The sequence below is a fragment of the Megachile rotundata genome, chromosome 4 (assembly GCF_050947335.1).
Source record: "Megachile rotundata isolate GNS110a chromosome 4, iyMegRotu1, whole genome shotgun sequence".
Taxonomy (NCBI): Eukaryota; Metazoa; Arthropoda; class Insecta; order Hymenoptera; family Megachilidae; genus Megachile; species Megachile rotundata.
In genome coordinates, this window is record NC_134986.1 from 5,450,980 (window position 1) to 5,477,777 (window position 26,798).

The 26,798-nt window shown below is 34.1% G+C and overlaps 1 protein-coding gene across 7 annotated transcripts in view; it reads right to left on the minus strand.

The window, feature by feature from the left end:
• Positions 1 to 20: 20 nt before the first annotated feature.
• The window catches only part of LOC100875595 (uncharacterized), a 412,310-nt gene continuing 385,532 nt past the window's right edge, over positions 21 to 26,798 (minus strand). For all 7 annotated transcript variants that reach the window (XM_076531348.1, XM_012281881.2, XM_012281880.2 and 4 more), the window contains one exon: positions 21 to 1,658. In XM_076531348.1, coding sequence (XP_076387463.1) covers positions 21 to 1,658 — 1,638 coding nt within the window. The remainder of the gene's footprint in view (positions 1,659 to 26,798) is intronic.

Genomic DNA, 26,798 nt, shown 5'->3' on the forward strand with positions numbered 1-26,798 from the left:
CTCGCCGCCCGAAGTTCTAGCTACAGTTCCGTCACCGGTATGGGCTTGACGCCTGCCGCTATCTGCGAGTGTTGCTGCTGTTGTTGTTGCTGCTGCTGCAGCTGCTGTTGCTGAAGATGATGGTGGTGATGGTGTGGCGGCAGCTGCTGAGGTTGGGCCTGATGGTGATGATGGTGGTGGTGCGTATGAGCAGACCGGACGATGTACTCGTCGTCGGAAAAGGTTTTCTGGTACTCGTGCTCCTTGCGGGATATCGCGCGGTTCTTCCACTTGTAGTCCTTCAGGGCAACTCGGACCCGGCCGCGACATCTATAGTAGAGGATCAGAGCTAACCCGATGAGCGAGACTAGACCAGCTGCGCACAAAGTCGCCAGCAGAGCCTGTTTCCGGGGATCCGAGAAGGCGCAGCCCAGCTCGTCTGGGGTCATGCCCTTGATGGGCTTGCCTTTGGACTCTGGAGGTTCCGCACATATTACTGGACTAGAATTCCTTGGGACGAGCACATCGGATAACCAGAGCAGGCTACAGTCGCAAACTATCGGGTTCTCGCTCAGGTCCAAACGGCGCAGCTCGTTCCAGGCCACCAGGGACTCGGAGAACCCTGTGAACGCGTTGTCTCGCAGCATCAAATGTCTTAGATTCGGTAAACCAGCTAGGGAGCCATCCTCCATAGTGGCTAGCCTCTTGTTGCTGTTCAACACCAGAGTCTCCAGGTTGGCGTTGTCAGAGAACGCTCCTCGTTCCACGATTGTTAACAATTTCGCTGCTGATATGTCCAGCTTCTTCAACTTGGATAAGCCTTGAAAGGCACCTGACCTTAGCGTCGTGAAGAAGTTTTGACCCAAAGTCAGCTCTTCCAGGCGAGGCAGTACAGCCAACTGTTTGGTTGGCACCTCTCGAAGTTTATTCCCATCTAACTCCAACGTACGCAGGGCGTTCAGACCACGAAAAGCGGAATCGCTGATGTCGTCCAACCCTGCTCCAGTGATATCCAGCACTGTTAACTGTTCTAACCCCTTGAAGGCGTCATCGGGTAAGGACGAAAACGCGTTCCAACCGATGTGCAGCTCCGCCAAGGAATTCAATGGCGCCAAAGCTGGCGACGGGATTGTTCTCAGCTGATTATCATCCAGATGCAGCACCCTTAGGGTGCCCAACTTCTGGAACGCGCCAGGTTCCACCTTCGATATCCGATTCTTTCCCAGATCCAGCTCCTCCAGTTTCGACAGGGAGGCGAATAGACCGTTCTTCAGGCTCTCCAGATAATTATCCCGCAGATTCAGCACCGTCAACGATCTCAGGCCTTGAAAGGTCTTCTCGGTCAACGCGGAGATCTTGTTGTGCCTGAGATGCAGCTCCACCAGCTGCTTCTGGGCGTCGAAGCTGCCGTTCGGAATGGTGAAGAGGTGATTGCTGGAGAGGTCGACGTTCTTCAGATCCCCGTAGAACTGGAAGGCTGCCGCGTCCACGATCTTTATCCGATTCTCCTTCAGCACTATCCGTTGGATACTCGGGTTCAAGGCTATGGGGATGACGTCCAGGTTCGCGCCTATGCAGGACACCATCAGGTTGTCGTCGTCGCAGATACAGCCGTTCGGGCAAACGGCAGTGCCCAGGGTGAACAAACTGGCCAACACGAACATCTGCAGCAGCGTGGTCTGGAAACAACAAATAAGAAATTCTTCGTTAGAAAGGTAGTTCGCTTATCGCGTAACACAATTCACGTTAATGCCAGGTTTATTGCCGGGCATAAATTATTTTCCGCGGACACTGTCGGCCACATTCGTGACTCGGCCAGTCCCGTAAATGAGCAAAGTTACTTCGGCTTCGGGAATTGGTCGCTCGGGAGGATTAACTTTTTTTTTTCAAACGTCGCGCATTAATTTCGAGCAGAAGCACGCGATATGTAATTAGTGTGCGTGCACGGTCACCACGCGAGTTGATTTCTTGAGTAATAGCCTGAAATTAAATTTCACTCGCTGCTGTAACGGTTTGTTCGAGAGAGAAGAAGTATACGTTTTGGGTATAAATTTGCAATTGTTAATTTTTAATGCACACAAACGGCTAAGTTTTAATAGTCGGGTGTGATTGCTATGTGTCAGGCTGTGTTAAAGGAAAAAACTGCCACGTCATTAGGAAAGGATTATACACCGGCGATAGCGAAGTTACGCCAGAGGGTCGCCAACACGCTTGACCCCATTACTCCTTTCTCATTTCGGTCGTATCACGAGATTCAACCGCTATTTAATGATTCGAGATCCTTGAACGTGCTTTGATATTATTCATCCGTGCATTTCTGCATATTTACTGGCAGCACGCACCGCGCTATGTATTTCGTGTGCAAATGGTCACACAGTACGTTTCACGAGGCCGTTCCGTGAGTTACGTTGCCATCGCTAGAACGAAATAATTTGACATAATGCGAATGTAGTACAGTATTTATAAATAAACATGTTCGAGATGCAGCACGGCCGCTCTGATGCGCTCGTTGCCCACTGGGGTAAATTTACACGCATCAAATAGACGGTAAAATTCAAACAAATTCCACAACATCTATTCACCCAGATATTTCGCGTTGTTCGCGCGAATAAATCTACAGTTTTATTGTTTAACGTGTTAAATTTACAGACTGTATAATTGCATACCCGGGATAAATCGTGTTATGGGCGAATTGTAAATTTTAAATTTCACGATTGTACATGGTAAATCTATCGGGTAGTTTCGCTGCCGAATGACTTGAGCCTATCATCCGCTCTGCAGATTTACAGTTTTAGTACCGAACGGTAAGTCCGTCACGTGGTAGTAAATTTACAGTCTCGGTATCGAACGTGTTAAGACTATTACACAGACTGTGCAGCTACAGTTCTGAGACCAAACGAGTTAAACCTGTCACGTGGTGAGTAAATTTACAGTTCTGGTACCGAAACAGATAAGCCTGTCATGTGGTGTGTAAATTCACAGTCTTGGGACTGAACGTGTGAAACCTGTCATGTAGATTGTAGATTTATAATATTAGGGTCAAATCTGTTAAGTCTGTCATGTGAACTGTGCATCTTGGTATGATACTTCGTTTCTTATTGCACATATAATCCTTTTAGATGGGGGTTGTATGAGTTTTGGTATAGTTCGCTAAAATAGAATTAATATATTTTGTTTTTATTATTAGTATATTAAAGTTGAAATACTTTGTCATTTTAGTTATTTGAAAATCTGTTTGTTTGTTAAGGTGTATGGAATTAAGTGAATTTTGGAGTATGAAAAGTTTGTTGTAATATCATGACAGAAAAGTATCGCAGAATACTACTTATTCTATATGAAATTAAAGGTTAAGGTTTGCTGAAAATCACTGTATAAATGCACCGTTAATATAATTAACATTAACAAATGAATTGAAAATAAAAACTGTTGCATTCTGGAAGCCCAAATAGCTGTTTTTGAAATTTGAAACGTCTGATGAAACTTCATGACTGAGAAATATCGCGAAATACTACTTGTGCTGTACTACTTTAAAGCTTCACGTCCATTAAAAACCACTGTGAAAATGCACCATTAATGTTACTAATATTAATAAAGTTACGGAGTAGAAAATAAAATTGTTAAACTTATATATTGAATATGAAACAATTGATTTTGGAATGTAAATGTTGTGATCAAATTTGATGACAGAAAAATGTGTCGTAGAATATCACTTATGTTACATGAAATTAAAGCTTAAGGTCTACAGAAAATCACTGTATAAATGCACCATTAATATAATTAACATTGACAAAGTTACAAAGTAAAGAGTGAAATTGTTAAACTGTTATATACTGAACAAAGATTTTGAAATGCAATTATTGACAAAAATTTATGACAGAAAAGTACCACGGAATATCACTTGTGTTACATGAAATTAAAGCTTAAGGTCTACAGAAAATCACTGTATAAATGCACCATTAATATAATTAACATTGACAAAGTTACAAAGTAAAGAGTGAAATTGTTAAACTGTTATATACTGAACAAAGATTTTGAAATGCAATTATTGACAAAAATTTATGACAGAAAAGTATCACGCAATATCACTTATGTTACATGAAATTAAAGCTTAAGATCTACAGAAAATCACTGTATAAATGCACCATTAATATAATTAACATTGACGAAGTTACAAAGTAAAGAATGAAATTGTTAAACTGTTATATACTGAACAAAGATTTTGAAATGCAATTATTCTGACAAAAATTTATGACAGAAAAGTATCACGCAATATCACTTATGTTACATGAAATTAAAGCTTAAGATCTACAGAAAATCACTGTATAAATGCACCCTTAACATTATTAATATTAGAAAAGTTATTAACGAGAAACCAAAACTGTTAAATTGTGTCGTCTAAAACAGCTGATTTCAGATTTTGAAATCTGACGAAATATCAGCAAAAAAAAAATCATAAAATACGTAAGTACTAATTTCGCAATTATGGGCAAATGATATGGGCTGTAAATTTACAGTCTTAGTCTACATGTAAAGCCCGTGAGACCATATCTACAATCTACAAAGGTGTAATCTACTGCGCGCAAAATTTGAAAACTTAATAATTCGAACGAGCTCGTTACCGTAATATATCTATTTTTTTCAAGGAAACACTCGTCGCTATTTCTCAGTCACGATCTCCAGATTGCTTATTCGTGATTAAGCACAACCCTGGGTTTTAATTACTTTGTTTCTAACTGCAGTGATCGTTGGTTTTCTTTCGGATAGCATTTCATGCCGGTGTGTGGTTTTTCTTTCATTAAAATTGCAGTGCAGTTTTATGGGGTTTCTCTGACATGGTATCATAAATTTAATTAACTTACTTAATAACAACTTCGATATAAAGGTCACGAGAAAATGATTATTATTCAGAAGCCTTATTTTTCTGCTGTAAATAAATGCAGTAAAATAACAACTAAATTACAGTGAAATAATCAGCCTTAATACAAACAAAATCATATAAAAAGAAAGTAAAAATTTGTAAGTAATTTCTAAGTTAAAATATTTACTCCGTAGAGACAGGTGTATCAAATGCTTAGCATGCTTCTATCGATAATTGTTAATAAGGACAACTATGTATTCAGCAGGAGATCGCTGATAAACAATTCTCGAACGATAAAATCGAGTGGTTCGTGCGAGCGAATCGTAAATTGAAATCAACTGAAAGCACGACTTCAGATTAACATAAGATAATTTAACCAAACACGATGGAATAACGTTGGCCGTTGTTTCCGTGACCGAAACAATACCGCCATTAGCATCTCAACGCCGTCGTAATTATATGCTCGTGAGCTCACGCGACATGGAATAACCGGATCATTATCTGCAACCTAAATGCTATTATAATTCGTATTAGATCAGACTTGTAAAACTACCTTTACCGAAAGGTTGAGACCTATTTTGGTTCACTCGTGAATTTTTATTGGATTTGGCCCCAAGCGGCAATGAAGGCTTCACGTTCTTTATCGCCGTTCAACGTCAACGTTATTGCCATTGTTGTGATTGATTAACACGTTCTTCTCGTGGCTTTTAATCGCTATTGCTGATCGTGATAGGGTTATGTAGGGTAACAGTAGAAAGCTTGTTACGTTGCTTTCATTTATAGTGCCGCATGAAAGTCTAGATTTGGTTTATTGTTAGACTTGGAGTATTTTATGTGACAATTAACGAGGTACCGTGTTTCAAACGCTGATTTGATATGAATTTTATGTAACTGTAGAGGAGTCATAAAGTACTAATTGTATAAAATATGTGATTTTGTAAAATAGTGACAAAATTTTGTGCTTTTGGACTATAAAATTCATTAATATTCAAGGTTTCAAGTTTTTTAGTATTTGAATATTCAGATTATTGAATTTTTGTTTTCAAATTTTTTCATTTCTTACATTCTGAATTAATAATTTCACAATTTTACCTTTTCACAAATTTACAATTTAAAAATTTTGCAGCTTTACAATTCTACAATTCTATAATTTTTCAATTTTAAATTTTTTAAATTTTCCATTTGTCAATTTCCAATTTTTCACATTGTCAATTCTTCAATTTTTCGATTTTGCAATTTTTCACTTTTTCAATTTTTCAAATTGTCACTCTCAATTTCTCAATTTTGCAAATTTTTAATTTGTCAATTAATAAATTTTTCAATTCTAAAATTTTACAATTTTACAGTTTTGCAATTTTGCAATTTTACAATTCTACAATTTTACAATTTTACAATTTCATAATTTCACAATTTCACAGTTTTTCAATTGCCTAATTTTCCAATTTAACAATTTATCAGTTTCTAATATTATAAATCTACATATTTCCAAGTGTTCCAATTTAGTTTTCCAAATTACAAAACTAAAAAATTTTTCAATATTGAAAACATCCAGTTTTACGATTTTTTAAATTTCAACTTGCAAATTTTTAATTTTTCAAAGTTTCAAATTTAGAAAAACTTGGGAATATAGTTTAGAAATTTTAATCTCGAAGTTTAAACTTTAAAATTTCACTGTGAATTCTAGATTCGAAAATTACGATTCAAAAGCATAATCTTGAAATTTCTAATTATTTTATTTTTATTTAGAAGCTTAGAAGTAAGTACCTGAAAACATAGATTTGAAAGCTGAAATCTGCAAATTTTTATTGGAAAATATACATAATAAGCTGAATATGGAATTATTTCAGAATGTAACTTATCTAAATTACTTGTATCTACTACTTTGAAATACGAATAATAAACGTAGTAAATATTGTAAAAATATTTGGTAACATATGTTAAAAAAGAAAATTGTACTGAACCCCTTAACATCGTGTCACCCTCGTGACACACATTCCAATTCACATGCGAGAAACCAGACACGTATTTTCGTGGCAATTGAATTTTGAGTCCAATCTATAATGTTCCCCAATTAACTATAACGTTCCTAATGAATGATCGTTGAATACAAAACGTGCGAAATTTTATAATTTTCATTATTTCTCTTCACATTGTAGATATAATTAATTAACCGTGAATGTAGGAATTGCATAGATAATTGTTAACAAAATTTCCAACTACCTCTCAGCGTTGTAGTGAGCGTTAATCGAAAACCTCGAACACGTAGAGAAATAACAAGCTCGCAGTACGATTTCAAAGACAACCTCCGCGAAGATAGACAAAGGACAACTGTACACTTTCACGGTTCGAGTGCTTTTTGTCTTAATTACGTGTCGTTACGCGCAACTAATTGCAGCGAGATAACGCGGCGAGAATACGCCAGACGTCTCGACTTATCGCCCGCACTAATCATACCCGGTCCAGGGTGAAAGGGCTGGACCGAGGGTTGGTTACAAACCTAGGGATGAAGGAAGGGGTAACGTCACGCCAGTTTCGGGGTGAACACGTCAGATTTAACTGGATGTAATTAGCGATTACAAATTACCCTTTTGTCCATTAGCGCGACCACGATACGTGTGGCAGATTTGCCCGGCCGCCGCTGTAAATGAACATCCACTATGCACAAAGGTGTTGCTACCCTTCTCACCGTTTCTCTTTCATCCCTTATCTGTGGATCTAAGCCCCATTTCCAACTAACGTTCCCACCCTAGCGAAATGTTAACAATTAGGGAATTCTATGTGAAACATAAACTTTGCAAATTGAATGCGGCTTTTATGGTAGCTGTGAGATGATTTTTTGGTATTTTTGGGGGAAGAGATGGTGTAATATTTTGTAATATTTAGTCCTTGTGAGCCAATTTCAAATGCTTAGTTTAGCTGGGTATACGGATTTAGTTCTGAGATGCAAAGTTGTACCATTTCGTTTTTATTAATTATGTATTACTTAAAAAGCAGCTATAGATGGAAATTTTTATGTGGTTAAGTGAAATGGTATTGTTATAACATATCACTTTTGTTATTTATCTATTAATTAAGATATTTGGTGTTTTGGAGATTTGAAGATGTGGTTGCATTAGCTTGTATTGAATCACACAAGTTTTGACACGTGGAACGTCTCAGACAATTTCATGACAGAAAAGTATCATAAAATACCACTTATGTTATATCAATTTAAAGCTTAAGATTCACAGAAAATCACTGTATAAGTGCACCATTAACATTATTAATATTAACAAAGTTATAAATTAAAAAAGAATCGTTTAATTCTTGTAAGTGAAACAGCTGATTTTGAAATGTGAAATGATTTACGAGATTTCATGACAGAAAAGTATCACAGAGTACAACTTGTGCTATATTAATTTAAAGCGTAAGGTTCACAGAAAATCACTGTATAAGTGCACCCTTAACATTATTAATATTAGCAAAGTTACAAATTAAAAAAGAACCATTTAATTCCTGTAAGTGAAACAGCTGTTTGTGAAATGTGAAACGATTTATGAGATTTCATGACAGAAAAGTGTCATGAAATACTATTAGTGGCACACCAAATTAAAGGTTGAAGAATAACAAAAGCGAGAATATAAATGCACCTTTAATATTCTTAATAGGAGAGAAGTTATAAACTAAAAAGTACACACATATGCTCTTATTCCTTAAACAGCTGATTTCGAAACACAAGATGTCTCAAGAAATTTCATGACAGAAAAGTATTTTAAAATGCCACATATAGCACATCAAATTAAAGGCTAAAGAATAACCAAACCGAGCATAGAAATGCACCTTTAATATCCTTAATAGAAGAGAAGTTATGAACTAAAAAGTACACACATATGCTCTTATTCCTTAAACAGCTGATTTCGAAACACAAGATGTCTCAAGAAATTTCATGACAGAAAAGTATTTTAAAATGCCACATATAGCACATCAAATTAAAGGCTAAAGAATAACCAAACCGAGCATATAAATGCACCTTTAATATTCTTAATAGGAGAGAAGTTATAAACTAAAAAGTACACGCATATGCTCTTATACCTCAAACAGCTGATTTCTAAATACAAAACGTCCGAAGAAATTTCATGACAGAAAAGTATTCTTAAATGCCACATATAGCACATCAAATTAAAGGCTAAAGAATAACCAAACCGAGGTGCATATAAATGCACCTTTAATATTCTTAATAGGAGAAAAGTTATAAACTAAAAAATACACGCATATGCTCTTATACCTTAAACAGCTGATTTCTAAACATGAAATGCCTCAAGAAATTTCATGACAGAAAACTATTCTAAAATGCCACATATAGCACATCAAATTAAAGGTTAAAGATTGCTAAATATAACTTCGTAAACATTTCTTCAACAATCTTAACTCAAAATGGTCGATTCTTCTTTAAAACAAATAATGACCAAAGTAATTTGATTTGACATTTATACTATCAAACATTCAACGTTTAACTATTGTTATTTCAAAATATTGTAGGAATATTGCAATTCTCGGATCCCAGTCTATAGTTTTTATATTACACAACCTTTTTATTTTCAAGTTAGTACATAATAGAGAATGTCAGCAATCAATCACAGAATACAAGAAAATTTATTTCATTTTTAATATACCTAATGTAAAAAAGTTCTACATTTTTATAAAGATATAATAACCGTCACGAAAATAGTCGCCTAATAGGAAACATGACTAGTACAATTGGCCAAGATAAACTACCAGTTGTCCCGGTGGTTGATCGATAGAGATTGATTCGAAGAGAATGACTTACTTCTTGCTTATAAATTGCGCTTTTATATTATATGCTAGGGCACAGATTCAAGTGATCTGTATACTCGTTTGTCTACGGTTGAATAAACAACTCCATGAATCACGTTCTTAACAGGAAGGATACGATAATAAAGCATCGACTATAGTTCTTCAGGTATGCAAATCTGTCACTCAGAAAGTGAAATATTATCAAGTGTAACGAAGAAATATGATAAATTAGCGAACTTTTCTCATTAATATACCAATGACATTATTTCGAACGACAAAATGAACTATGCATATTCAAACAGCAAACTGCACATTTCATAACATGCTGTTGTTCTAAGAGCTGTCGCACAAATTGCCAAAGATACAAATACATTTTTGTTCAGAAGTGTTTAATGTATTACTAAAACTCTGACCTGTATTTCATACAGATTTGACAAATGTACCTTAAACTGTTTGGAGAACTGTTTTCTCGAGCTTATATGACATAAGTGTGTAACATTTTTGAGCGACAGTGTACATTCGAGTTTAACGTTCACGCGTGAAGGAACAAGTTGAAAACGGAGAAGCGTGCTGGAAGGAATAAACGTTCGTCAAGCTACCCTTAATTCGAACAAAAAACATCCGGGAAATAAAGGGATTAAATAGAACACTGCTGGGGGGCGATAAAACCGTGTAACTCTGAAACAAGCTGAACCTCGAGCGGCAAGAGAGAGCCGAATGAATTTTTGCAAATATAAGCTGGGATATCCGTTTTCACACTGAAATGCTCGCATGTAGAGATTACCCACTTGCCAGTTCTTTACTATCATTTTGAAACGTTACGCGTTGCTGTTACGATACTGATAAGAGTAAATAAGAATTCATCAAACAATTCTTTATCGTTCTGATCAACGGAGCAGTAGTTCATGTCAACGAGGTGTCAGCCATTTTGCACGAAGAATATCGATTAAACGATTACGCAGTTATTTTCAATAAACTATCAGCTTTAAATTTGTAACTGGTGTTTCGTGATATTTTTCCGTTATGTAATCGCTTTAATCCTTTCATGTTTGCAAATGGGGCATGTAATTTTGTAACGTTGATCGCTTTAATTGATTACCTGTTATTGTATGTTAAGAACGTTAATGGGAAGTTTATACAAACTTATTTGTTAAGGAATCACCTTTAATTTGATGGGCTATAAGTAGTGTTTGATAACAGTTTTCTGTCATGAAATCGTGCTAGACTGTTTAGGTTTATAAATACCTGATGTATGAAAATGTAGTGTTCGTTTTAGTCGATCATTAGTCATTCCATATTAAAGATATTGACGGGGGCTTATATTCCTATTTTTTGGCAAATTTTAAGCTTTAATTTGATGTACCATAAGTGGTATTGCGCGACACTTTTCTGTCATGATTTTGGCATCCATGATCTATGTTTAGAAATGCTACACGTGTTATATTATTTAACACTGTTCGTCAAACTTGTTTATCAGTCATTGTATATTAAGAACCATAACGGGGCATTTATACTACTTTTATTGTGAAGGTATAAGTCACAATTTGATGTGTCATAAGTGATATTTTGTGATACTTTTCTGTCATGAAATTGTCATAGAAGTTTTATGTTTAATAATGGTACAGTTAATATATTATTCAACACTGTCTGTTCAACTTGTTTATCAGTCATTGTATATTAAGAACCATAACGGGGCATTTATACTATCCTTATTGTGAAGGTATAAGTTACAATTTGATGTGTCATAAGTGACATTTTGTGATACTTTTCTGTCATGAAATTGTCATAGAAGTTTTATGTTCATTAATGGTACAGTTAATATATTATTCAACACTATCTGTTCAACTTGTTTATCAGTCATTGTATATTAAGAACCATAACGAGGCATTCATACTACTTTTATTGTGAAGGTATAGGTCACAATTTGATGTGTCATAAGTGACATTTTGTGATACTTTTCTGTCATGAAATTGTCGTAGAAATTTTATATGTATCTAGAAATGCGACAGTTGCTGTCTTAATTAATATTAAGAGTACGAATAGGAAACTTATACTGTCATGTATGTCAGAGCTTAAGCTTTAATTTGATGTATCATAAACGGTCTTCTGCAATACTTTTCTGTCATAAAACCTACGTAGACGTGCACATGTAAAATTCAGCTAATTGATACGTAACTATCTAATAGTCACTTCATTCCCACGTGCCCCACTAAAAATTCGAACAAGATATTAAAACAGATCTTTTCAGCAATATTTAATCTTCAATGTAGTGTACCACAAGTGACTTTCTGCGATATTTTTCTGTCATGAAACGGTCTAAAACCTGTGCATTTCAGAATCAGCCATTTAGCACGCAACAAGCTAAAAATTATATGAATAGAAATACTATACATTCACAGACCGTACATCATCAGTTTGGATAAACCCGGTTAATAATTCTCTACATAGAAAGTTTCAGGCTCAAAAATTAAATTAAAAAAAAAGAAAATCCTTCTCCATACGATTTCTCTGCCTTTCAGCTTCTGAATTCGTTTCACTCTATGTTTAAACTCGTTTCATTCGCACGGAAATTAGGGTGACCGGTCTGAAACCACTGGCTGAGCTCCCTGTCGTCCCGAATGAAACAAAAATCAACGGGGACATTAGATTACGTTTTCCCCCGGTGGTGTTCGTTTGCACGGCCGATTTTAATAATCCTCCGTCGTCTTTTCACCGGAGGCACAGCGCGGACAGGCTTTACACGCCGTTACGCGGCCAGTATTTGCAATATGCGGATTTAATGTTTGCAAACGTCGAGTGTAATACCGTGGGAAAATAGAGGCTGCAATTTTTCCCCTCTGACGAATGGAAAACTGTGGAAAAGACGCGGTGTGCCAAGTCAAATATACACGTTACGATTTAATTGTTGATTTTGAAACGTAGACAGTCCGGCAGTGATTTCGTGACACAAATGTATCGCGATATGATATGGGGTATTAATTTTCAGATTATAATACCGTGAAAATTATTATGCGTTTCATCAATATCACTACATCGGTTTTGGAATGGAGAATAAAATGGTTTACATTTAAGTTATAATTGCATACTTAATTTTCCAACGGAAAATCAGTCATTTTGTATTTGGAATGCTTATGAATTATGCAGCCACTTTTGGAACATTTTGAGTATTAATTTGATGTACTATAAGTGATATTCCGTGATAATTTTCTGTCATGAAGTTTCATTTAATTTTTTAAATTTCAAATACTTTATATAAAACAAAATTGTATTTTAATTTGTTACATTGATCATAATCAAAAACTTAATGGTGCATCTATACAGTAATTTTCAGGAAGCCTTATGTTGTAAATTGACATAGCATAAGTGCATTTTGGTTATACTTTTCTGTCATGATATTGCCTTAGAATTTTGACGTTCCAAAACAGATATGCTATTTGCAATATGAAAACATTTGTCATAATTGATTACTAGTTGTTCTGTATTAAAAGTATCTTAGGGGCATGAGCAGCACTATTTTGCTGATACTTCAAGCTTTAATTTGATGTGCTACAAGTGACATTTGAAAGAATTTTTCTGTCATGAAATCTTATCAAACATTTACATTTTAAAATCAGTTCATATATGTATAACACTGTAATCGTCTTGTGTTTCAATTTGTAACATCATTAATACTAAAAATATGAATGGTGCATTTATATTACGACTTTTAGTACATCTCAACCTTTAAATTGACCTAACATAAGTGTCATTTTATAATACTTTTCTGTCATGAAATTGTTTTGGACATCCAGAATTCCAAGACTGAAATGTCATTTGCTATCCAAAACTACTTGCTACAATTGTTTACCAGTCGTTTTGTATTCAAAATATCAAAGGGGCATGAGCACCACTACTTTTCTGATACTTCAAGCTTTCATTTCATGTGCTACAAGTGACATTTGACGGAACTTTTCTGTCATGAAATCTTACCAGACATTTACATTATAAAATCAGTTCATATATGTATAACACTGTAATCGTCTTCTGTTTCAATTAGTAACTTCATTAATACTGCAAATATGAATGGTGCATTTATATTACGACTTTTAATACACCTTAACCTTTAAATTGATATAACATAAGCGTCATTTTATAATACTTTTCTGTGATGAAATCGTCTCCGACTTTTTACATATCAAAATCAATTACGTCCACAAGTAAAAATTTATCCATCTTCTTTTTCATCAATTTTTTCATATAAAAAGTATTACAAATTTATACAGTAATTTTCTTTAATACATAAGCTTTAATTCGATGTACCATAAGTGTAACTTCGTAAAACTTTCCTGTCTCAAAATTGCGTCAGACTTTTCACATTCCGAGAACACCTATTTGACATGCAACAGCCTAATACAATATCCAGCGAACATATTACACCCAACTTGCTCGGAGACATCTCCAATGCATAGCTTTACTTTCGTGTTAAACGCTTTAAAAGTTATCTACCCCCTCGAACTTATATTCTTGCCAATTTTATGCAAATAGAAGCGACAACTTACTCGGGAGTTAATCCAAAGTCAACCGCGAACGACGGAGCCTGTTAAAGCTGTCCTTTCGTTCAAAATTTTCTCTCGATTTTCAAAATCATTATTCGATCACTCGGTTTCGTTACAGTATTTTAAAACGTCACTCTTCCTTTGTGCCTCGTTCGACATCGTCGCTGTTTGATCGTGACACGGGGTAAAAGCGTTCGAAGTTGGAACCGCACGAAAATACAAACTGAACTTCGGTTCGACGTTCCTGTAATTAAACGTACCGTTGATCCGTTTCCATAAATTCGATGTTTCCATTGATTCAATATGACGAAAAGGTCAACAGAGTGGCGGACTAACAAGGAAATCCCATTAAACGGAAGTGATTTTCGAAACGGTACAGAGGTATCGTTAGCCAATCGACCAAAAGAGTATCAGGAACAATCGAACCGTGCCAACCAAGTAGCCGTATTATCATAATCGTCGTATAATAGGATCGTTTACGTCAACGACGCGAATTCCGATTAACGAGGATTCGAGTGTTTTTCGTTCCCTTTCGTTGCCATTTTGAATAACGATAACGACAGGAGGATCAATACGCGGTACACGGATAAGTTTACGGGAACGAATGCTTGTGTAAAAAGTTTAATGCCGCCGTTGGACCCTTGTAGTATTAAATTAAACAAAAAAAAGAGACAATTACAAGGGTCTGCGGGAGCACAACAGCCGGGAGGTATTCGAACGAGACAACTCGGTTGTACCTCGGTTTATTATTTTTCCAAAGAGACTCGGTTAGCCTCGTTACGGACGAACGGAAAGTAGGCGACGCAACAGCGAGCAAACAGCGAAATGCCATCAGACGCGACTGATTTCCGAAGCAGACGAGAGGATATCATTATCCAATCGACCGAAAGGGAATTGGAGTGAGCAGCTCGACTGTATCATTGTCGAGAGAGTAGCGAATAACAGACGGTATATAGCGAACGCGTGATTGAAACGGGACGACTACTCGATAAACGGGTCTCTCTTTAACCACGATACTGTCTTTGGTTCACCGATACAAATAAGAACTCTTAATGAAAACAACATTGAACAAGGTTTCTGATTTTACAGTGTAATTGATGGAGCATGGATCTAGTATGATTTCATGATAGAAAAGTTATGCCAAATGACACGTATGGTATGATAAATTAAACCTTGAAAATTAATAACTATACCAATACAAAGCGGATAGTGTGAGGAGAATAAAAGAAGATTATTACTAATGCATACGAAACAGCTGATTTTTACAGATAAGATGTATAAGGTCAAAGATGATTTCATGACAGAAAAGTATCACGAAATGGCACTTATGATATGTCAAATTAAAGCTTAAAGATGGACGAAAATAATAGTATAAATGCACCTTTTCTATTTTCACTATTACTAAACTGAAATGAGAGAGAAAGAAAATTACTAGGCTGCTACATTTCGAACAGCTGATTTTGGCAGGTAGAAGGTCTAAGACAATTTCATGACAGAAAAGTATTACAGAATAACATTTGTGATATGTCAAATTAAAGCTTAAAGATGGACGAAAATAACAGTATAAATGCACCTTTCCTATTTTCGCTATTACTAAACTGAAATGAGAGAGAAAGAAAATTACTAGGCTGCTACATCTCGAACAGCTGATTTTGGCAGGTAAAAGGTCTAAGACAATTTCATGACAGAAAAGTATTACAGAATAACATGTGTAATATATCAAATTAAAGCTTAAAGATTAAGGAAAATAATGGTATAAATGCACCGTTGATATTCTTAGTATTAGTGAACTGAAACGCACGAGAAAGGAAATGTTACATTGGTACATATGAACAGTTGATTTTGAGAGATAAAAGATCAAAGACAATTTCATGACAGAAAAGTACTATAAAATACCATATATGGAATACCAAATTGAAGCTTGAAGATTTACAAAAGTGACAGTGCAATATCCTCGTTAATATTTTTAACATTGACTAGTGGATAATTAAATCGAATTATTGTTTTATATATTAATTACACCATGTCAAAATCTAAACAGTTTGATATAATTTCACAAGGGAGAATATCTTAAAATAGGATTAAAACACACAAAATTAAAGCTTATAGACTAAATATAATTACCACTAAACTAAATATAATTAATATTTTCAATACGAAATGACTAATTGGACATTAAACCGACATTGAACAAGGAATCAATTTTATGGATTTCAAACTATTGATTATTCAACGTAACATAGAAGCTACAATTAGTTAATGCACAATACAACGCTGATTCGTACAATTTCAATGAAAAGATATATATTTTCAAAGTGAACAATGTATTCGACTCAAACAAGCAGCTGCAATCAGCTGAAACGTATAATTTCGAATAATTAATGAATATTATCGTTAATGAAGTTAGCTGATGAAAATTTTGCCAATGCATCATCAATTTCATTTGTAATCCACCTATCATCAGATATATCATTTATAAGACCTAAAGCTGCAATACCTTCATCTAATTAGTTATTAATTAATTAATATTCAATTACAGGTCTTAATGCAACTATTTATTTAACATCATGTGTGCGATATTTATTCAATCCCATATAATTATTCAACATACGAGTATTACAACGACCAAATATAATATAGATCAGATAATAAATATTGCAAAGACTATACAGAATATTGAACAGAAAAATTGACTCGTCCGTTCCATTTTCGCGATAACAAGAAAGATAGAAAAAAATAAGGAAGAAAGGAGTCAAGCGATTCGTGGAACCTGCCATTCGTTAAAATATTCTTCGATCGGTCGACAGCACATCGTTCTCAACAATTCTCGTCTTTCAATCCCGCTACTCATATTCATCGACGATTATCGTCATCAGGCATCGATTTTCAGCAAAAGCAAGCCGTGCGCTCGTTCGTATTTAAATTTCTGAATCGGACTCCGTTGCTGGAAGCTTTCAAAACTTTTCTATCCAGCATCGTTATCTCTCTTCTTCCCTCTCGCTCTTTCTCACGCAACTCTCGTATTATTTTTCTATTCGAGAACTATCTGCATCGAGTGTTATTCGTAGCTACGAACAACAGACACGTGTTCGAATTGTTTGTCGGACCGGCTAACGATATCCTTGCTCCATTTTCCACACGGCGACGATTTTTCCCTCGTCCCACTTTTCCTTCGCTGTATATATCGTTTCCTCCTCTTCTTTATTCGAAATTTCAATAGCACATTCTCCTTTCAGCCGAGACAGTTTTTTCGTTAAAAATCGTGTTCGTTTTGAATAATTGATTTGCGAAGAAATAGAACAGGAACTTTGGTTTGATTTATTGTTTACATCAATGGGCAATCTATTATTTTCGGAGATAATAACAACGCGTTCGTGTGATCTTTTGAATAAGATTTTAGCTTCAAATTGGTGTATCGTAAGCGCCATTTTGAGATACTTTTATGTCATGAAATTGTATCACACTTTTACTTTCTGAAATTGGATAATTGAAAATAATGTAACAATTTTCTTATTTTAATTTATAACTTTAGTCACACGAAGAATTTTTACAGTGCATTGGTATAGTCATTTTTGGTAGACGTTAACCTTGAAATTAAAATAAGGCAACTATCGTTTTGTGCAACTTTTCTGTCATGAAATTTCGTTGAGGGTTTTACGTTTTAAAATCAGCTTTTTGATATATTACAATACAGTGGGTCTCGTTTATAAGTTGTATCGTTGCTAATATCCAGAATATTAATGGTGCGCTTACATAGGCGTTTTGTATAATCTTTAAGCTTTAATTTGATGTATTGCACGAAGCATTTGACAATACTTTTCTGTCATGAAATCTTGACAGACTCTTCACATTTCAAAATCAGCTGTTTAATATATAACAACCTCATTTTTTGTTCTTCAATTTATAACTATGCAAATATTAAAAATGATGAAGGTGCACTTATATAGACGTTTTGTATAATCTTTAAGCTTTAATTTGATATATTGCACGAAGCATTTGACAATACTTTTCTGTCATGAAATCTTGACAGACTTCACATTTCAAAATCAGCTGTTTAATATATAACAACTTTATCTTTTGTTTTCCAATTTATAACTGCACTAATATTCAAAATGATGAAGGTGCACTTATATAGATGTTTTGTATAATCTTTAAGCTTTAATTTGATATATTGCACGAAGCATTTGATGATACTTTTCTGTCATGAAATTTGATCAGATTATATACATTTCAAAATTGACTGTTAGGCATACCATTACTCAATAGTTATCTTCCTCAATTTAAAGCTCCATTAATATCAAGTATATTAAGGGTGCATTCATACAGTCACTTTCATTGATTCATAAGCTTGAATTTGGTGCCCTGATAGCAATGTTCGGTTACACTTTTCTGTCATGAAATTTCGTTAGACTTTACCCGTTTCAAAATCAGTTGCTTGGTATACAACAATCACATAGCTTCGTTCTATAATCTATAACTATGTTCATATCAAGAATATCAACGGTGCATTTACATAGAAAATTTTAACATACTTCAAGCTTTAATTTGACATACAGCAAACGATATTTACTAATACTTTTCTGTCATAAAATTGCATTAGACTCCACACGTTTTAAAATGAGCTACTTGACATACAATAACCTAATAAATGTTTCTCTAATTCATAATTTGAACGGTAACATTAATAGTGCACTTATACAGTTTTATTCCTCACTTTTCAAGCTTTAAATTGATATAACACAAGTGCCATTTTATAATACTTTTATGTCACGAAATTTCATCGGACCATTCACGTTTATTCTACCAGCAAACTTTTATTCCGTTATTAATTTTCCTACAATTACGTGCCCAGTTTTATCGCGTTATCGACACATTTACATAAAAAACTAAAACTGTAACGTATTCCAAAAGTACCAAAGCAAGTATATTAAGAGTAACATGCGTATCGGCCCGATAAAACCGTAGCACGAGCAAAAGGAAGCCTTGTACCGGTATTTTTCTGGCAATATCGTCGAACCCGTTTGTATTCCGAGTTGTCAGGCAACAGTCTATCGACATTTGGCCGATAGGAGAGGCAAGCGTCCGGATATGGATTCCAGGAAAATGGCACGTTGCTTCTCTTCCGATGAGAATGAAAAATAACGTCGGGAATCAGTTTTCTGCCGTTAAAAGCAACACGTTTTTTTTATCCGTCCTGGACCGGTGCACGCGGCTCGGATTTCTCGCTTTTACCATTTTATAATCACGATCAAAGAAGGGTGTAATTGCATTTACCGTGAACACGCGAAACCCACCCACTGCCCGTCATCTCGCCGTACGACAAGCGACTGCGTTCCAACCTGGCCTAATGTGATTTAACTTTGACGAATTTATTCGGTCGAAACGCGATAGCGCCACGCGGTATTTATTTATTAAAAACTTCCCCCGGCTGATTTTCGTTAACGAACACGCGGCACCGTTATTCCGCCGAAATAGAACCGAAGACATCGAGCTCGCATCGACAAAGGAAAAGCTTCGACGGAGACGAGCTGTCGCGGTAAAGATCGATTCGTATAAATCGTTCTCGTCACAAATCGAGAACGAATCCCCTCGTTTCACGTTGATAAATACACCCGCTTCCAATCTAGGGCCGGTGACTTATCAAAGTGCAACGGAACACATGCAACGATAGCGTTTTCCATGGAAAACGACGGGAAACGTGGGAGCACAAAAGGAAAAACGAAGAGAAAAATATCTTCCACTGTCGGACAAGTTGCGAGTATTCTTTATCGAGATCCCTTAGATGCGGAAAGTGTACTACTTTTATTATCCCCGATAGATATCTTTTACCAGCGTTGCGAGCATAACTTATCCGGGATCCTCTTTCAGTTGCTTGTACGAGTCCGGGAACTCGTATCAAGATATAGTGTCCCTTTTATTGGCCGTATATACCTGCTTTCTGGTCACAGATTCAAAGGTATGAGGCTGCCTCTTGTTTCGGTTTTGAATCGACGGCATATAAAATTCTTCTTACAAGGAGGATGCTAGAAATTTTAAACAGTGGGAGATTCTTTCATTCCGTTTATGCATATTATTTGGGGAGAAATTTGTAGTATGATCCTGAAGTATTGGGATGATCAAAGGGAGTTGTTCCCTGTCCGTTATGGGAATATGTATGCAATGTTTGGAAGTGAAGTCTTATTGTACGATTATAGTATCAATTGATTGGAATATTAATTGATTTTCCAATGTATACAAGATTACTGTGTATATGTATAAAAGAAGTAATTGTTGATCAAGAGCGTATTTGTTTAATGACAGACCGTTTTTATGCTCTTTCACAATATGAATTATTTGTAGAGACATTCGCAACAATAAATAAGTCAAATGGAATATGTCAAATCATACTGACACTTGTGTTCAGTGCAACCTTACTGAATACACACTGACTAGATACACGTACACATTTGAAGTCTAAAAGTAGGGATATTATTTCATGACAGAAAAGTATCTTAAAATGACTCTATGATATACTAATTTAAAGCTTGAAGTGTATACAGAACGATAATTTAAACGATTCATTAGCATTCTTAACAGAAAATAACTGATAAATATAACAAACGAATAATTTTGAAATGTACAAAGTCTAACATTATTTCATGACAGAAAAGATTTGCCAAATGTCACTTATGACATATCAATTGAAAGCTTAAAACTTGAAAAAAACGCCCATGTAAATATCTTTTCTATAGCATTATCATTATGAAATGTACTCTACTAGAAATTGGATGTGGACTGAAGACCCAAGTTGTAAATTTGTTAATTCATTGTTTTATTCAACGAAGGATTACTCAATTTGTATTACAAATATTTATAATGTGTTTGCGTGGTTATTTTGGTTAAACTTCAAGCATTAACCTGATGTACTGTAACTACCATTTGGAATTACTTTTCTGTCATGAAATCTCGTTAGACTTTCCACGTTTCGAAATCGATAATTTGCTGAATAACTGTCTAATAGCAACGTTTTATGTCTTCTAACTTTGATAATCTTAAAATTATTAACGGTGCTATATAATGTGGATATGAAGCACATTTAAAGCTTCAAATTGATATATCACAAGTGCTATTTCATAATACGTTTCTGTCATGAAATTTCATTAGACATGTTACATTTTAAAATCGATAATTTGATGAATTATAATATATTTTCTTTTAATAACTTCTAACTTTGCTAACATTATGAATACTAACAGGGCATTTATACTCCTATTTTCAATATGACTCAAGCTATGAATCAATATGCCATAACCACCATTTTGTGATGAATGTCTATCACGAAAATTCATCAGTGCTTTGACATTCTAAAATGAATAATTTGATGTACAACAATCTAATACCTTACTTTCTAAATTCCTAACTTTCGTAATAATTAAAACATTAATGGCGCTCTTATATTCTTTTTTTAAGCACACTTCTAGCTTTAAATTAATATATCATAAGCACTGTTTCGCGATACTTTTCTGTCATGAAATTTCATTAGACTTTTCAAGTTTGGAAATCGGTACTTTGCTGTATAACAGACTGATGGTTTTATACTTTCCAACTTTGATAATTTTACAATTATTAACGGTGCTGTATAATACGAATATGAAGTATGTTTAAAGCTTTAAATTGATATATAACAAGTACTATTTCGCAATACCTTTCTGTCATGAAATTTCATTAGACTTTTCACGTTTGAAAATCGGTACTTTGATGAATAACTGTCTAATAGCACCCTTCTATACTTTCTAACTTTGTTAATATGAAAATTATGAAAGGTGCTGTATAATACCGATGTGAAGCACATTTAAAGCTTTAAATTGATATATCATAAGTGCTACTTCACAATACTTTTCTCTCATGAAATTCTGTTAGTCTACACATTTCAAAATCTCTAAGTTTTAACTGTAATGCTACATAATATTTAAAACCATTCATCACCCATTTAAAATACTGCGAATTAAAAAACATCAAATTCCCATTAATTAAATACCTTTTGTAATTTTGATGAATATTACACGTTATTGATGAAATAGAATGTTATACGTTGCACAACCTACACGAATCTTAAAGAAAGATTCACAACTGAAAGAAATTGCATTTTCTGTAATTTTTTATTACTTGTTAAGATTCTATTCTTTTCTCTTTGAAATTCTCTCGTTAGATTTTAAAATTCCGCGTACAAAGCGAAGTCGGAGTGGACAAATAAAAATTATTGTTAAAATGTAATTCTCTGCAGCGTTTCCTTGTCGTTTTTGTTCTGGTATCGCTCGTTTCCGGTGTTCTTTGTAATTCTGACATCGTTTAAGCGCGGAAAAGGGTTTTTGTGTTCGTCCGGTTACAACGTTTGCTCGTTGGCTTCTATTAATAGCGGCCTTAATTACCGCCGCGAACCCGATGACATAGTATCGACAGCCAGCATTGTTGCAATGTATTTATTATGCAATTTAACCCACGAGCGTTAAACTGGATTTATAAGTGCAACGTAGCGCAGGTAGCATAACAGGGTTATTACTCGAATCCTACTAATTACTGATATTGAACAATTGTACCGCGAAACAATACAATAGTATATTTACAATGTTTCGGAGTTAAAAAAAATGTCAGTTCTTTAGACAAATTCGTAAAGATTATGTACTGTTCGTTTATTTATCTTTTTTATACATCACAATTACATAAATTATAATACATATATGAATGTAATGTGTAATAAGTGAATATGAATATAATCATTAAATATAATAATTGAAAAATATAATTTATAATGCATTCTTTTAATTGGTAAAAATTTGCTTCGAAATGATTTTGAAATTAGAATTAAAAATAGAATTGAATTTTAAAATTTGAGAATTTGGCAGTTTCGAAATCTTTTAATTTAGAACTTGAGAATTTAATGGATTAGAAATTTGGAAGTTCGAAGATCGAGAAATTGGTGAATTAGCAATTTGAAAATTTGAAATCTGAGAATTTGGTGAATTAGAAATTTGAAAATTTGGAACTTAAGAATTTGGTAATTTGAAAATTGAAAAATTGAAAAATTGAAAAATTGGAAAATTGAGAAATTGAAAAATTAATAATTTGAATAATTGAAAAACTGAAAAATTGAAAATTGAGAAATTGAATATTGAAAAATTGAAAAATTGAACAATTGAAAAATCGAAAATTGAGAAATTAATAGTTTGAATAATTGAAAAATTGAGAAATTAATAATTTGAATAATTGAAGAATTGAAAAATTGAAAATTGAGAAATTGAAAAATTGAACAATTGAAAAATTGAAAATGTTAACTACTGAAAAGCACGAAAAGCGTATTCAAAAGATTGCATGTTATTGAATATCATTAAAGTTATTAATATTTAATCTTTATAGATAAAGATTCATTAAAAAAAAATAAAAATATTCTTCATGTATTGCATTCAAAAACATTAACAACCATAATAACTTATGAGTATTCATAAATTAAATTTAAAAAAAAGGCATTTTATTGAATATCTCGTATACATACTAACACGATAATAAATTGAGCGATAGAATGGCGGGAAATTTGAAAGGGGATATATCGAGCAGAAAAGTAGAAGGGAAGATACGTTATTGACAAGTTGCGTTGCAGGAAGACGAGATGGAAGACAATGACAAAACAAACGACGAGGTTTCACCAAGCGAAATATCGTTTCAACGGTTAAAGAAAGGTTGTTGTCAATATTTCAAGAAGTTACAGTTACGACGGAGAAGAATTTGGGAGGGACGTGAATAGAATGTATCGTGAAAGATGAATTTTTTCTACTGTGGATAATCCTGCAAGAGTAATATTGTATTTTGACATATTTTATTCTGGGATACTCGATCTTCAAATGTTTTATGTTAGGATATACGATTTTTAAATATTTCAATCCGTGATATTTGAGATTGCAATATTTTAAATTTTTAATTTTCAAACTTGGAATATTCGATTTTCAAATATTGGATCATTCGAATTTAAAATATTTTGATCTTGCAATATCCAATGTAATATTTCAAATTTTTTATTTCTTAATTTGAAATATTTGATTTTGATATATTTTATTGTAGAATATTGAATTTCTGAGTATTTGATTTTGCAATATTTCAAAATCTTTATTTTCAAATTTGGAATAATTGATTTTGTAACATTTCATTGTGTGATATCCGATTTTGGAGTATTCTGGTTACAAATATTTTAACTCGGAATAATTTATTTTGAAATACTTCAAAATTTGGTGTATTCTAATTTGAAATATTTGAATTCTGATACGTTTTAATTTGCAATATTATATCTTGAAATTTCTAACTTATAATACTCTCGTTTTAAGTATTCTAAATTGAAATATTCCAGTTCGAAGTACCTTAAATCAGAACATCCTCTGAAAAATTCCACTTTGAAAAGCTTTGAACCAAAATATTCTTTGAAATATTTTATCAAAATATTCTCTGAAACATTCTATCAAAATATTCTCGGAATTATTCTATCAAAATATTCTCTGAAATATTCTATCAAAACATTCTTTAAAATATTCCATCAAAATATTGTTTGAAATATTCTATCAAAATATTCTTTGAAGTACTCTATTTTGCCACTTGCTCAAATATCCTAATTTAAAATATTAAACTTCGATCTTTAAAATATGAGTTTGTGAAGCTTGCGGTACGATTGAATATTTAACCCAATCAATACTACTCGTCTTCCACACTTAAATTATGCACCTGATTGCAGAACTAACTTCTGAGACTACTAATAGACCCGTACTCGCAAAATCGTATTTCGTCTACATGTAACCCCTTGCCATACGATTTATGCATCAGATGCGTCAGTCAGCAGTAACTAACTGCAATATTAAAACAAACGAAGAAATCTAAAATGTTATATCACTTTTGTATTCAGTGACTTGACTACAGAAATTATAATCGATCTCAAATTTCAAATTGAAATGTATTAAAACTCGGGTAACATTTATCGCATTTGTGGGTAGGTCACTAGTGACTAGTCCAAAAGTCATACCAGTCCTTAGTCTATGCTAAGGATTTAATCTGATTATGACCATTTCATTATGTCAAGAAAATTATATCTCAAAGCAAGGTTTAGCCAAATGCATAATACCTAAAGTAAACTTGAAAATTTCTGAAAAATTAATTTTGTATGCGCGTCGCAGCGTCAGCAGGGTGCAGTTCCTAACCATCGAATTACCAATATAAATTTTCAGTATTTTTCACGTTTTCCGTAAAATTAAAGGCCTGTTCAAATTGTAATATTTATTATCTACTAAAATTACTACTGTACATAATATTTTTAATACATGTTAATATCTTGTATTTCCACCCTTTGCTTTGGTCAGAGCTTCCGGCATGCTCTGCATACATGTGCTTTATATCTTCATTATTTTCCCAAATATTTGTAATTTTGTTCAACTCAGATAATATGGTTGGAGAGTTGTAAACTAGTCTTTTGAGTAGGCAAACATTTTTTACGGCATTCAAATTTCACCTCACGCGCTATTGATACTTGAGCCTGACGTAAACGCTCGCACCCTTAATCGCTCATCACCCACACAATTTATTATCACGATAACAAATTACTATGTAAGTAAATGCTATAAACCTATTTAGTAATAATTTTGCATGACCCAAGATAATTTTCCATGTGACATAATGTTATAGCCATAAAAGTGAAACTTTCGTACGTGGTCCTAATTCGAAAGAGCTATGTAAGAGATGGAAATGCAATGATGGATTCTTCGTTTTCTTCAAAGTGATCGTAGCAAGTGGTAAAACCAAGTAATATCTCAGCATGTATAGAAAACTGCAAACGGACTCTACTGCTAAGGTGAACGTGACAACCAGATGTGGCTAACAAATCCAAAAATACTCGATAGGATGGCTGTTTGCGTCTTATTGCCGCTACGAGTAAAGAAGTGATTTGAAACAAGTGCGAAGAAACGAAAAACTATTGCATCGCTAAAAATTTGTACCGAGGTCTAATCCTTCGGCTAAGTTACTCCTCTGCACTCTAAGATTGATTCTTAACATTGATAACATCTAAAATTTGATTTTCATGAGCATTATTATGCATTTTCAATAGAATAATATTGCGTGAGAATTCAGCAGTATCCAAGAAAGGCGTCAGGAACCCATTTCCAAGGAACTGAAATACTGTTTGAAGCCCCCTATGCAGCATATGTTCCACCTCCTATCACCCGGTTGTCAAAGTGTGACAGAATATGTGACAGCAGGATTGCATTTCGCAGCAAGTCTTATAGGAAGCGGGAAAACAAGAAGAAAGAGAATATTCAGTCTGTCGAGCAGAATATACCTGTACGTTGTTTTGTGACGTCAACCAAAGAGCGCGAATCCTCTTGCCTCTTCATGGAGGCAAGATTTTTCTTCGATAAAGAAACGTGTCTAGCAGGCAACGCTATCATTCTGAATAAACAAATTACAACGAACTCGTATATATGCAATACCCACGGTTTGCATTACCTCCGTGAAATTAGCTTAGTGTACAAACAGTCTCACGACATAGTGTTTTCCGTAAACAGATACGCGTATTTGATTACAAGATGGTTCTACTCGTAACAATGCATATAGGAACTTAGTCG